This window comes from Schistocerca gregaria, chromosome 4 (assembly GCF_023897955.1).
Source record: "Schistocerca gregaria isolate iqSchGreg1 chromosome 4, iqSchGreg1.2, whole genome shotgun sequence".
In the NCBI taxonomy this organism is placed as follows: Eukaryota; Metazoa; Arthropoda; class Insecta; order Orthoptera; family Acrididae; genus Schistocerca; species Schistocerca gregaria.
Genome location: NC_064923.1, coordinates 549,164,594 through 549,178,471, shown reverse-complemented (window position 1 = coordinate 549,178,471; position 13,878 = coordinate 549,164,594). Strand labels below are relative to the sequence as shown.

At 37.9% G+C, this 13,878-nt stretch overlaps 1 protein-coding gene across 11 annotated transcripts in view; it reads right to left on the bottom strand.

Moving 5' to 3' along the window:
• Nucleotides 1–280: 280 nt before the first annotated feature.
• Nucleotides 281–13,878, bottom strand: part of LOC126268079 (uncharacterized) — a 422,439-nt gene continuing 408,841 nt past the window's right edge. For 3 of the 11 annotated variants that reach the window (XR_007549078.1, XM_049973542.1, XM_049973547.1), the window contains one exon: nt 4,354–5,067. Coding sequence is in view for 8 of the 11 variants with exons in the window: in XM_049973542.1 (XP_049829499.1) it covers nt 5,029–5,067 (39 nt within the window). In the remaining 3 variants the exon portion in view is untranslated. Of the gene's footprint in view, nt 2,260–4,353; nt 5,552–9,494; nt 9,725–13,878 lie in introns of those variants that run through there. The other 8 variants (XM_049973544.1, XM_049973548.1, XM_049973549.1 and 5 more) reach the window with 6 other exon arrangements.

The following is a 13,878-nucleotide window of genomic DNA, read 5'->3' as shown; positions in this document are numbered from 1 at the left end:
ATCGCAAAGTAAATTTTTTTATCTATTGGAATATTTGGGTTTTAATTAATCGAAAGCATAGATAAAACTACTACATATGTTTTCCCATCCGCCATAACACAACAAAGAATGACTCTTAATGACACTTTGCTATCCGAGAGAGCACTTTTGACGGCTTTTCAGAGGGTGGCAAAAAAATAACGCACCTGAAATTTTTTCTTGTGTCTGTGCGACACGATTTAATGCAATCCAAATATAAAAATCAACGAAAAAGAAATGTTCCTCATTGCTGACAATCTGATATTCGATAACTGGCTCATTGCCAAGTGACATATTGGATTATAAAATAGTTTTATTTATCATCTTTATGTATAGTAAAGAGTCATACAATAGGAAACACTTACTTCACTGTAATGCTGCTTGAAATTTTCTTTCAGATCTTCAAGCTTTAACTGGCGTTCCTCTTGCGCCAAATTTTCAAACTGATCTTTGTGACAGGAATTAAAGTGCTGTTCAATCAAGTACTTTTTAAAATACATGAGGTTCTGATGACATAGTACACATTTGGCATGATTTTTGACTGCAGTACAAAAGAAATTAATTTCCCACTCTGGTTTACTTAGTGTGGACGTTCTCCTCCTCCTCTTGACCATCCATCTCGATCTACTGTAGTCTTACATCTGTTGACTAATGGCTTTGTGTTGTATCAATGCTTTTAACCGCAGCTGGTACGGCGATCTGTTTTCCGTACGAAGTGCTCGTACAATGATATGGCGAGGTGGGGCGGATGGACCACACGGTCAGCACACGACACAGCTCAGCCACTGCAACAACATACGAATTCGCCCGGTGTGCTGGCCTCGAGTGATTGCAGGCACTGGTGCCCCAGGGCACAGTTTGGAGGAGACTGATCTAGATGGTGCCTTAGCCAGGAGATGATGGGTACGAAACTCATCGAGACGTTGCGGCCAACGACGCCACCACTCGATTGATAACCCGAGAATTCATAATTGGAATACGCCGAGAAAGATTGCGATCAAACAAACCGTGTTGTTTCAAAAACGTTAATGTGTCTGCGATGCCTATTGTTTACATCCCACAAAAGAGCACCTGGATGAATAATACGATCTCCAAGGCATTATTGAGATGTTCAAACGGTGTTATAGAAAAGAACTGTTACAAAAGTTATTGTTAGAAAGGGAGGAGCAGAGGAGGGATAGGGAAGTCTATAAAGAAAGCATAAAAATATTGACTTGAAAGATACATTCGGAGCAGTAGAGGATAGGGTAAGGAACAGAACTTGATAGAAGTGTAGAATAAAATAATCATTATGCTAAAAGAACTTAATTGCTATGAATGTGAAGAAGACTTTCAAGAATGGATGAGAGTTGGCAACGCAAATTAAGGGCACCAAATCATGCAGAATACTGAAATTGTAAACCTTTTCCCTGATAATCTCATCAACTAGAAGACCATAAAATGAAGGTGAAAATATACCAGCTGCTTCTGAAGTATTTACATGTTTTGGCACTGCCTTGCGATGATTTGACACTCAGGATTGAAGCAAACACTATCAGAGATTTGCCCTGGAAAATGTGTGTTTTTGTTTTGACCATTGTTTACAGAGACGTGGTGACTATGTTAGAAAATAGTGTGATGTAACCATGCCACTTTGAAGTGTGGGCAGCATTCAAATAAAAGTTACCAGGCTTGCCATATTACTGTGTAACTTACTTTTTGAAGTCCGCTAGTATTCCGCAAACACTTTCACATATAGGGCAATTTTTGTTTCATATCTTTTATGTGCTGAAAATACTTACCTTTTAGGATACCTTTCATTTTAGGGAACAGCAAAAAGCTGCAAGAGTCAAGATCCAGTAGGGCAGATGCAAAACTGTTGTCATTTTGCTTTTGGTAAAAGAGTTTCATGACACTAAATGCTGTGTGATTGAGCTTGTTCCAATGGAGCAGCCAGTGCCACAATGCAGACAGTATTTCTAAGTGTGCCTCATACATTATAGGGTTCCCACAAAGTATCATTTGAAAAATGTTTAACTTGGAAACTATTAGAAATGAGAGGACTATAGTTCGTTGTTAGCAGCGCTAAAAGCTTTTTTTCCACCCTCCTTTCAAACAAAGGAAAATCCTAGAGGAACAATGGCAATAGGCTTCTGGGCAACTCTTCCAAACTCCCACTATTTCCCACACCTCACTAGTCCTTTTCCTTCATATGTATTCCTTCCCCTTCAACACTTCTGCCAGGATGAGGAGCCACTGGGTCTGAAAAATTGCAAATTTCAATGTCTTTATACGTGTGTACTCCCGCTGCTGCTTGGTGAGTAGAAATTTTTATTTATCCAATTACATTATATTTTCGAGGAGAGCAGACTGCTGCTCACCATATAGAGGAAACACTGAGTCACACACAGGCACAACAAAAAGACTGCTATACGTTTGATCTTTTGGCCAATAGACCTTCATGTAAAGTAGAAAATACAAACATATTCACACAATCACACCTCATGCACAAATGACCACTGTCTCTGACCACTGAGCACAGAAACTGCAGCTGATGGGAGAAGCAATCTGTGCGTGGTGGTGATAAGGAGGAGGCTGGGACTGGGAAGGATAGCAGGATACGGTAGGGTAGGGTAGGGAGTGTGCTGCTTGTGGAAGTGTGCAGGAAGCAGTGGGGAGGTCTGAAGGGAGGGGGAGACAGAAAACGAGAAACAGAGGACCGGTAAAAAACTGATGATTATGTTAGTGGTATAAAAGGCTGTTTAGCGCTGGGACGAAAGCAGGGAAGGGGATGGTAGGTGAAGGACAGTAACTAGGAAATATTGAGGCCAGGGGGGTTAAGGAAATGAAGGATGTATTTCAAGGAGAGTTCTCACCAGCGCAACTCAGGAAAGCTGATCTTGGCAGGAAGGATCCAGATGGCGCAGGCCGTGAAGCATTTTTTGAGGTTACGAGCACTGTGTTGAGCAGCTTTCAGGAACAGGACGGTTCAGCAGTCTTTTGGTCACAGAGGTTAGTCATGCAGACAGTTTGTTGGTTGTCACACCCATGTAGAAAGCAGCATAGTGATTGCAGCTTAGTGTGCCGATTACTTGACTACTTTCATAGATAACCTTGTCTTTGACGGGACTGCATACCTGTGACCAGACAGGATTATATGGTGGTAGGTGGATGTGTGGGACCCATCACACATTTAGATCTATACAGGGATATTAGCCACGAGCCATTTATGCATGGATCAATAAAGCTATCAGAATTGTTGATTCTGCATACTGAACCATACATGGCTGGACTTGGATATCACCTGGGTCTTTTAAGAGCAAGTAATGCACAAATTTAAATTCTGGAAAAACAGAAAAAAAACTTAGTTATGATTTTTTTGAACAAAAGCAGGACATTTTGGGAACCCTGTAGTTTTAGCACTTGACAGTAGTATGCTGGTTAACTGGGTAACCTGCAGAACAATTTGTGGTAAACCACACCCTTCATGGTAAAATATTAAATCAACATGGTATTCCCAATGTTTATCATTCATTATGCTTTCTTTGACCTTGATTCTGCAGTAGTCTTCCAATGGTTTGACTACTGTTTGGTTTCTAAGCTGAAATTGTACCATCACATTTTGTTGCCAGTAATAATTACTAATATAGCTTGATGCTAAGCATGTTCTATCACATCTGCAGCGAGAGAAACAATGTTCATGAAATCAAGCACTCCAACATAACATCTTTGCGGATGGTGATTGGTTAACTGATTCAAGCCACTGTGCAGAGATGTAGCAGGAGTATCCTGCACTACGATCAGTTCACTTGCAAGGAATTAATTCTTTTAGGCCACCACTTCTATACTTTGATAATGCTTCAATTCATAGCCTCTTATCCAAGTTCATTTTCCCATTCACAAGATACATTAACTTCTCTGTAAAACAATATTTCATTAATTCCATCTGAAGGCATATCCAACTGCTCATACAGAATAAAAGTTTTCAGACGTTAATACTGTGCAAGATAAAATTTAGCTTTTGAGCAGTATCCCTTATGAAATCCTCTAACTTAACTGTTGAGACAACATATCATCAAAGGTTTTTCATGCAAATATAAAGAGAGTGGCTGAAATAAAGAGTGAGAAGAAGATCTGAAAACTTTTGTTTGATGTTCATGGAAGAAAATGATTTTAAAACTTCACTTTGTTTGCTGTACTACCAACAAAAGAAACTGAATCTCAACTTTAACTTTGTGCTTTGATAAGAGAGCATATAAGCTTTTTCTAGCTGTTTTCCACAAACCAAACCACAACAATTGTATGATTGGGTGTTATGTTGGTGAATGCCACTGTTAAATAAATGATATTCATTGTGACAATTGCCAACACATTTATGACTATTCGAGTTCTCAGACACAATACAGGGCAGCATTGACACTGAAACAATACCACATAATTTCAATGTTTAACTAACTTTTTCAAAATTGTTTGAGTATTTTGTTCCTTAATGAAAAACATGAATTACTTGTTGTTGCTCCAACATTTAATTACAAAAGGAATGACACAAAATTATAATTCATAACAATGATCACAGTTTAATAAGTTACATATAAAACATTTAATGTTGTCTATAATACAATGACAATTTGTTTTCAAGTTAAGTACAAAATTAATGGACTCAATTGACAAGGCTTCTGCTGTACAAGCATCACTTCTCACGATGTTTAGCAAACCAGTTTTTGTTTTAAATATAAAAATACAATTTATTTGGTTAATAAAAAGCAAAAGCCCCATCAACTTTTATCCACAAATTTTGCCTTGATCTACTATGTACAATTGATAAAATATCTCAACACAATACATATACACAATAAAAATGTACACTAACAAAAAAATTTCCATTACGGTCAGTCCATACAATTCAGCATAAAATATACAGCATTTTGAAGGAGTTTCTCTCTCTCTCTCACACACACACGCAAACACAAACCACTTGGGGAAAAAACCACAAAAACTTATGGATAATAAAGGTTTACATGAATTGTCACGTTAAGAAGTCCTTTTATTTGGGTGATGATCATCTTCCATCTGTAACAAATTCAAATCACAGAATAATATACATTAGATAAAGTATAAAGGAAGAAAATTGACAAATGAGCTTAGGGATAAACTGGAAATTTATATGTAGCAAAATAAAAATTTTGATATTTCTTCAAATGCTGAGGGTGCAACAAGAGATATGGGAATTTATAAATAGGGAGATAAGTTCACTGGAGTGTTGAGGTGTGTTAGAGAGCGAGACACACACACACGCACACTGAGTGAGTGAGTGAGAGAGAGAGAGAGAGAGAGAGAGAGAGAGAGAGAGAGAATTTTTCCTTGCCGTGTTGTCATGAAAATATGATAAAACACACATTAGTTTCTGCTGACATCTCAAACGGTTACAACATACACCCTTATAGTTTACTGATGGGAGCTTTGCTGGTACTAGTTCAGCACCTTAGAATGATGCTGTTAAGTCCTACTTTGTGTTTCAACGTATCTCCCTGCACCATGCCACCTAGCCCTTTATCTGGAATAGTTCCAAAACATAATCACATGTTACATATGAGAAATGAAGTTTGCCAAAAGCATGGTATTGCAATGGATATTGTTTTATAAATAGTTCTGATTTGGTTTCAAACTACAAAATATGTATGCTCTTCTTAGCTTTCAGATGCTATAAAATACAAATTAAATTATGGGAATGAGTGCACAATAGAATGTTATAAATCATTTGAAACACATTTGCCTTTTATTTGTATGTTTGAGTGTATTAAATAAATAAAAGAAGCTGCCAAATTTATAAAAATCAAAAAAGTCTAAAGAACAGAATAAATACATGTGAGTAAATCATTTAAACTAAGTGGACTTGGACACACATTGAAAGCTATTTACATTCCTTTTATGGGGGATGCAGAGAAGCTAAGATGTGACCTCAAAAGTTTTTGGGACAGCATTGTTTACCAAAATTATCTGAAAAATTTTGCACTACTTATTTAGAAGGGATACACTGGTATCTGCAGCCAACCATTTCTCAAAGACAGTGAGTTAGAAAGCTCAGATAGTTACTCACATGAGGTGTGATTGGAAAGTTTTAAGAATGAATCCCCTACTGCTTACTGCTTTGGTGGGCAGGTACATGGAGGGTGGGGAGTGAGTCATTGCCTTGTCCTTGAACTCCCTCTGACAGTTCATTGTGAAAGCTGGTTGAGTGCGTGTCAGTTGGCTTGTTGCCAGATTCTGTCTGTGTGAAAATGGACATAAAAACAGATAAATGAGTTTGTGTGAAAATTTTGTTTTAAAACTGGGAAATCAGCTTCTGAGACTTATGAACTATTAGAAACAGCTTTTAGAGATAACTATGAGCCAGTCAAATGTTTTGGTCTGGTTCAACAGTTTTAAAAATGGCTGCAAATCATTTGAACATGAATCATGTTCCGGCCGTCCTTCCACCTCAAAAACGAATGAAAATGTTGTGAAACTTCGCAGACTTAGTGCGCTCTTATCGTAGACTTACAATTAAGGAGATGGCTGATGAACTTAAATTAAGTTTCTATGCAGTTCAGTCAATTTCAATGTAAAATTTGTACATGTGTCGAGTGTCTGCAAAATTCATTCCAAAAGTTTTGTCAAGTGACCAGAGAGAATACTGACTTGAAGTGTGTCAGGAACAAATTGTCGGTATATGGATATGATTCTGAAACCAAAGTGCAGTCTTGGCAGTGGAAGATTCCAGGTTTACCACAAAAAACACACATGGAAAAGCCAGTCGAAGGTGAAGACAATGTTGGTGACCTTTTTTTTTTCCCCCCCCCCCCCCCCCTCTACCGGTATTGTGCATCATGAATTTACCCATTTACCCCTGGAGGACAGACAATTAACCACGTATACTAAAAATGTGTCCTTGGGTGTTTGCGCAAAAAGGTGTGGAAGAAAAGGCCTGCATTGTGGAAAGACAGGAGTTGGGTGAAACACCCTGACAATGCTCCGACTCATAGTGCCTTCTCCAGCATTGAATTTTTGACCAAATTCAAAACTCCTGTGCTTCCACAACCACCATATTCCCCTTATTTGGCCCATGTGGACTTTTATCTGCTTTCTAAATTGAAATTTTCACTGAAAGGGAAACAATTTGACTATTGAAGACATCCAGGCAAACACAGAGTGCGTCCTTAACACACTCCAGAAAAAAAAAAAAAAAAAAAAAAAAAAAAAAAAAAAAAAAAAAAAAAATCCAGGAATGTTTCCCAAAGTGGAAACACAGTTGGAGCTGGTATGTTCAGTCAGAAGGGGACTATTTTGAAGGAGATGCATCACAGTAGCATGTAAGTACCACCATTGTACAATTACAAGCCAATTTTTAAAAATTCCCAAACACACCTCATATGTGTGAGAATTTCACACTTCTTTGAACGGCCTCTAAAAACATTTGTGTATATTTCCATAAAAAACTCACAAGATGCAATTAGAAATTTACTGAAATATATCAAGAGAGGTTTTTTACACAGGAGTTGGTAGGTATCTCCCGAGTTTATACGGCGAGAAAAAAATTGCTAGTAAAATTAATGATTACATACTGGAAAGTGACTGCCCCCCCCCCCCCTTTTTTAAAGGAAAATGTGATTGAAGTTTTATCAACAGTAAAATCTCAACAGTACTAGCTTCTTTACATAAGGCATTACTGTAACATCTAAATACTGACATGGACCAAACTAGGACAAAAACTGGTCCAACAAATGTGCTACACTAACTTTGAAAGGAATGTTGGTGTTTTCATAATAGCTCATTTTAATGCCAAGAATAACTCAAAAAAGCAATGCCATAGGAAAGTTGTGTGTTATATCGTACAACAATTAAATAGCAAGAGGAATCCATTTCCAGGTCATAGAAAGATGTTTTTAAGACTTAGTACAGTAAAATAAAATAAAGTAGAAGATATTAATTCATCAAACATCTGTAAGTACTCTGTGAGTTAAAAATTAAAGCTCAAGCTGTACTTGATAACTGATCTTACATTTAGAGATATCTTGTATTGAAGGAACTTGATCAGTACTTTCACCAGTTACTAAATGGTAACATTCATTTTTATCACGAAGGATTCTACAAATGACGCAACTTTTTGTCAAAGAGGTTGCATTATACAAAGGTTAACCAACACATTCTTCAGTCATCATCAAGTTTGTTACTATTAATCTATCAATTTATGCTTACAACTGACATACATACACAGGAAAGCACCAACGTCACTTAGGTGTCTTTAATGTCACCAATGCCTAAAAGTTATTCCAGATTACACTGTTTTAGAAAATGCCAGACACCAATTTTTGATATTTTATTACCTTTGTTCCCATTTATACACAAGATACACATTTACACGGGCTGCTCAATAAAAAATGATGATAATTTTTTTATACTCATAATTTCTTGTGCCAGAATTTAACTTTATGTGTAACACACTATACTAGTTCCACTGTTGGCACTCTTGGCTCCCAACTGTGAGAGGTAGGCAAGCTGAGACGTGTGCAGTATCACCTACTGCAGTAATAGGGATGAAGTGCAATGCAGATTTGAAATTCTGCTTTTGTCTGAAAAATCTCTGATTGAGGTTATGCAACGATACAAGAGACTATGGAGACTGTTCTTCCCTATGGCACAATCTGAGAAGGGTTGAAATTGTTTAAAGAGAGGAGACAATCAATCAGTTTCAATGGAAGGTGGACCCAGTGCTCCAGTTACTGCTCTTTATGAAGAAAACATCAACAGCACTGCTGTAATTGTGCAAGATGCTGGACAAAAAATCTTTTGAACACCTTCTGAAATACTGGTGGAAGATGCACCAAGATATGCACAGCTGCACAGTGCAAATGTTGTTACTGAATATCTCACAAAAATCAATGCTAAGTGTATCCCTTACTCTCCATCATCAGCAGCAGTAGTGATGGCTGCAGAGGTGATGCTGAAAGGTGTTTCAAAAAATCATTTCCAACACGTCTTTTGCACTGGCGGAAATGCTGGGACAAATGCATGGCATTTAAAGGGGACTGGGAAAAAAATATTCTCCATTGGCCAGCTCTCGTATAAAAACGTAAAAGATAATAAAAATTATACCAGCAGGAAATGTAACTTGTTTGTGGACGTAAAATTCAACATTTAGATACGGGCTTTCGAAGAGGATTGTCAGTTTGCATGGATGATGTAACAAGTATAGCACACCTGACAGATGACTAGTGTGGCAGTTAAAAATAGTGAAGAAGGGTAACAGTTGGCATTTGTAACTTTCAATAGATTAATTTATCAGCAATATCTTGAAGTTAGAAACAATGTTGCATGACCTTTTGTCACTTCTTAGTTACAAAATATGTGCTTTTGTTAACACTATTTACTGCTGAAATTTAGCCAGGGTACAATTAACAATAATTATACCCACTGGTGTTCACAAAACAACCTACACAATATACTGTAAACATACTTACAATTCAATTTATTCAGAAATATGTGTCCCCACAAACCATAGACCATGCAGTGGTGGGGTGTCTTACACGTCTCAACATTACAAGTGCAACCACACCAGAAGGCTATCTACAGAGTGGTCACTGAAGATGGGCAGCAGCATTCCCAGCAGTAGCACGGGCAAGTCTAGATAACTGATGTGGCCTTGCTACATTAGTCAACATGGCCATTCTATGTTGGCAATGTGGCACAGCTGAAAGAATGGGAAACTACAGGTATAATATTTCCAATATTTCCCAAGAAAGTGCAACTACATTGCATGGATTAATGATGATGCAATACTCCTGGTTAAAATGTTCCAGATGGAAAATGGTTACCCATCTGAATCTCTGGAAAGGGATACTAAAGAGGATGTTCTTACGAGGAAGAACAAAACTGGCATTCTATGTCATAGAATGGAGTGTTAGATCCTGTAAATGGGCATGTGGGTTAGAGAACTTGAAATAAGGAATGGATAGATTGAGGTTAAATATAGAGTGGTGTAATGAAGAAAAGGATTTCTGTTTAGATGAGTACAAGATTACAATCACAAAATCAAAGAGTGTAACAAAGGACACGATGAATAATGAATTAGAAACTACGAAATTAATAGGAAGTGTAGTGAATACATTGTCATGCTCAAGATAGACACAAAGCCAATCTCACTAAAGTAGTACAAATGCAAAGATGAAACTGCAAAATTATATGATCGAGATACAATAAATTATTCAATATACACTGAGGTGACACAAGTCATTGGATACATCCTACTATCATGTCGGATGTCCTTGTACCCAGTGTAGTGCAGTGCAACTCGGCTTCGCAAGGACTCAACAAGTTGTTGAAAGTCCCCTACAGAAATCTTGAGCCATGCTGCCTCTATAGTTGTCCACAACTGCATAAGTGTTGCTTGTGCACAAACTGATCTCTCAATTACATTCCATAAATGTTTGACGGGATTCATGTTGGGCAATTTTGGTGGCCAAATCATTCGCACCAACTGTCCAGAATGTTCGTCAAACCAACCGCAAACAACTGTGTATTGATGACATGGTGCACTGTCGCCCATAAAAATTCCCCATTGTTTTGGGATCATGAAATCCACGAATGGCTGCAAATGGTCTCCAAGTATTCAAACACAACCATTTCCAGTCAATGATCGGTTCAGCTAGACCAGAGGACCCTGTCCATTCTGTGTAAACACAGCACACACCATTATGGAGACACTGCCAGATTGCACAGTGCCTTGTTGACAACTTTTGTCCATAGCTTTGTGGGATCTGTGCCACACTTAAACCCTACCATCAGCTCTTACCAACTGAAATCAGGACTGCAGAGTCCCACATAAATGGACCACAAAGAAACTGTTAGTACAAATCCTTCTAAATTTTGCCACTAACTTCACAAAAAAGATTGACAAACAACTAAAAATCACGTTTTCTTATACATTGCAGTAAAGTCAATGAAATGACGCAGACTCTCGCACATCGACATCATCACATAGAAATGGCATAACAAACAAAAAACGCACTTGAAAATGGGAATCATTTCCCGAAACGTGTTGCGCGAAAAATAAAGAAAATCATGAATGGTAGCAGATGAGTTATTTATAACCAAACCTATTGTTTTCACAGTCGCAAGCTTTCAGAACAATTTATGATGGTTCAAATCAGATTAATCCTTGCTAACACCTGCTTGAGACAGAAGGCTTGTATGCAATGGAGAGACCTGGAGACAATGTAATTCAGCAGCTGATGCTGAAGAAATTGCATTATGGTTGCACAGGGGACCTGGATAACTTGGGACAACCAGAGGTTGTTGAGATTTACAAAGAGATGATAACAGGTAAAAGAAACATGATAGAAGATGAATGGGTGATTTTTTGAGATGGATTACTGAAGACAGCACGAACAGCTAGGCAAAGTAACAGAGGCAGCAGAAACCCTAAAGAAGAAAATTTGGAAATGCAACAAATGAATATGGCAAAAGAGAGTAAAGATGTCACAAAAATGAGATTCACAGACATTGCAAAATGGCAAAGCAGGATAGGCTACAGGAGAAGTGTAACGCTTTAGAAGAACGTATGACTACAAGAAACAAAAAAATACTGTGTATAGGTTTATTTAAAAAAATAATAACCTTTGGTGGGAAAAAGACAAGCTGGTCTGTGAATATCAAGAGCTCAGATCATAAGCCAAAACTATGGAAAGAAAGTAAAGCTGAAGAGTGGAAGGAATATTTAGAATGGCTGTATAGACGAAATAAATTGTACAATATTAGGGAAAGGGAAGAAGAAAAGGATAAAGATGAAACAAAGCATACAATACTGCAAGAATAATTTGAGAGAGAGCTGAAAGACCCAAGCAGAAACAAGGAACCTGGAATAGATGATTTCCCCCAGAATTATGATTCTTGGCGATGACCAATCATGGCGTACCTGTTCCACATGGTATGCAGCATACACAAGACAAAAAGGTAACATCAGTCTCTAAGAGGCCTCTCATAAAAAGATGGATTTGCCGCGAAGTGTATGTATGAGTCATGAGTTCAATAAGTCGTCGCTGAATAACACTAACATGAATCTTCTACAGAAGAAGGGATGATATTTATAAGTAGATATGGAGCAAGAAAAAGAAAAATATGGCTTCTGGAGAAATTTAGGAACATGTGAGGCATTACCAAACTTGTGAATTATATTAGAAGGTGTGTGTGTGTGTGTGTGTGTGTGTGTGTGTGTGTGTGTGTGTGTGTGTGTGTGTGTGTGTGTGTGTGTGGTGGGGCGGGGTTATCCGTAGATTTAGAGAAAGCTTTACATAATGTTGACTGGAATAGCTTCTTTGAATTGTTAAGTTATCAAAAATATAATAGGGCAGGCAGAAGGTCTTCTACAGCTTGTAGAGAAACTAGACTGCAGTTATAAGAGTTGAGAACGCAGTAGAGGAAACCAAAGGGAATGTCAAAAAAGAAATTAAAGTTTAAGGAGAATAAATAAAAGCATGGAAGTTTGTTGATGAATTTAAAATTCTCCCTGAGAGTTGCCAAAGACTTGAAAGATCAAGTAAATGCAATGGAGTGTCTTACAAAAGAGGTTATAAGATGAACATCAACAAAAGTAGTTGAATTAAATCAACTGGAGCAATTAGATCAGAAAATGAGAAACTAAAAGCAGTGGACATGTTTTCCTATTTGAAAGCACAATAACTGACAATGGCCGAAGTAGAGAGGATGTCAGATTGCTGACTGCAAATAGAAATGTATTTCTGAAGGTTATTTTGCTGGAGTGTAGCCTACATCTACATATATACTCCACTAGCCATCAAGCGGTGTGTGGTGGAGGACACAATTTGCACCAAAGTCATATTCCTCCCCCAAGCTCTAATTTCTTTTATCTTTGAATGGTGATCATTGTGCGATTTGAAAGTTGGTGGTAATAATATATGCTCTACATTCTTGGTGAAGACCTGATTTCAGAATTTAGTGAGGAGCCCCTTTCGTTTAGCGCGTCATCTATCTACAAGTGTGTCCCACTTCAAACTTTTAAGAAGAATTGGTACACACTCTCGCGATGGCTAAATGTACCAGTCACGAATCTTGCCGCTCTTCTTTGGACCTTCTCAATCTCTTGAATCAGACCCAAGTGGTAAGGGTCCATACAGACGATCAATACTCTAATAAGACTGAACGAACTAATGTATTGTAAACAATTTCCTTTGTTGAAGGACTGCATCGCTTCAGGATTCTACCAATAAACCACAATCTAGAGTTCGCCTTGTTCGTTACTTGTGTAATCTGCTCATTGCATTTGAGATGATTTTGAATAGTCACACCCAAATACTTGACGGATGTTACCGCTTCCATAGACTGTGCATTTATTTTGTACTCTTACATCAATGGGGATTTTCGCCTTGTTATACACAGTAGGTTACACTTACTAATCTTGAGATATAACTGCCAGTCATTACACCACACATTTATTTTCTGCAAATCCTCATTGATTTGTTCACAACTTTTGTGTGATACTACTTCCTTTAGACTACATCATCATCGGCAAACAGTCTAATACTACTGTCAATACCATCAACCAGATCGTTTATGTAAATAGTAAAAGCAGCGGACCTATTATACTGCCCTGGGGCACACCTGAAGTTTCTGTTGAAGTCACCCTGTTCAGGATGACATACTGCTTCCTGCCTGTTAGGAAACTTTCTATCCAATCGCATATGTCATAGAATAGACTGTAAGCACGAACTTTTTGTAGAAAGCGACAGTGTGAAACTGAGTCGAACGCCTTTCGAAAGTCGAGAAATATGCCATTAACCTGGGAGCCAGTATCTAGCGCCTGTTGTACATCACGCACAAAGAGGGCCA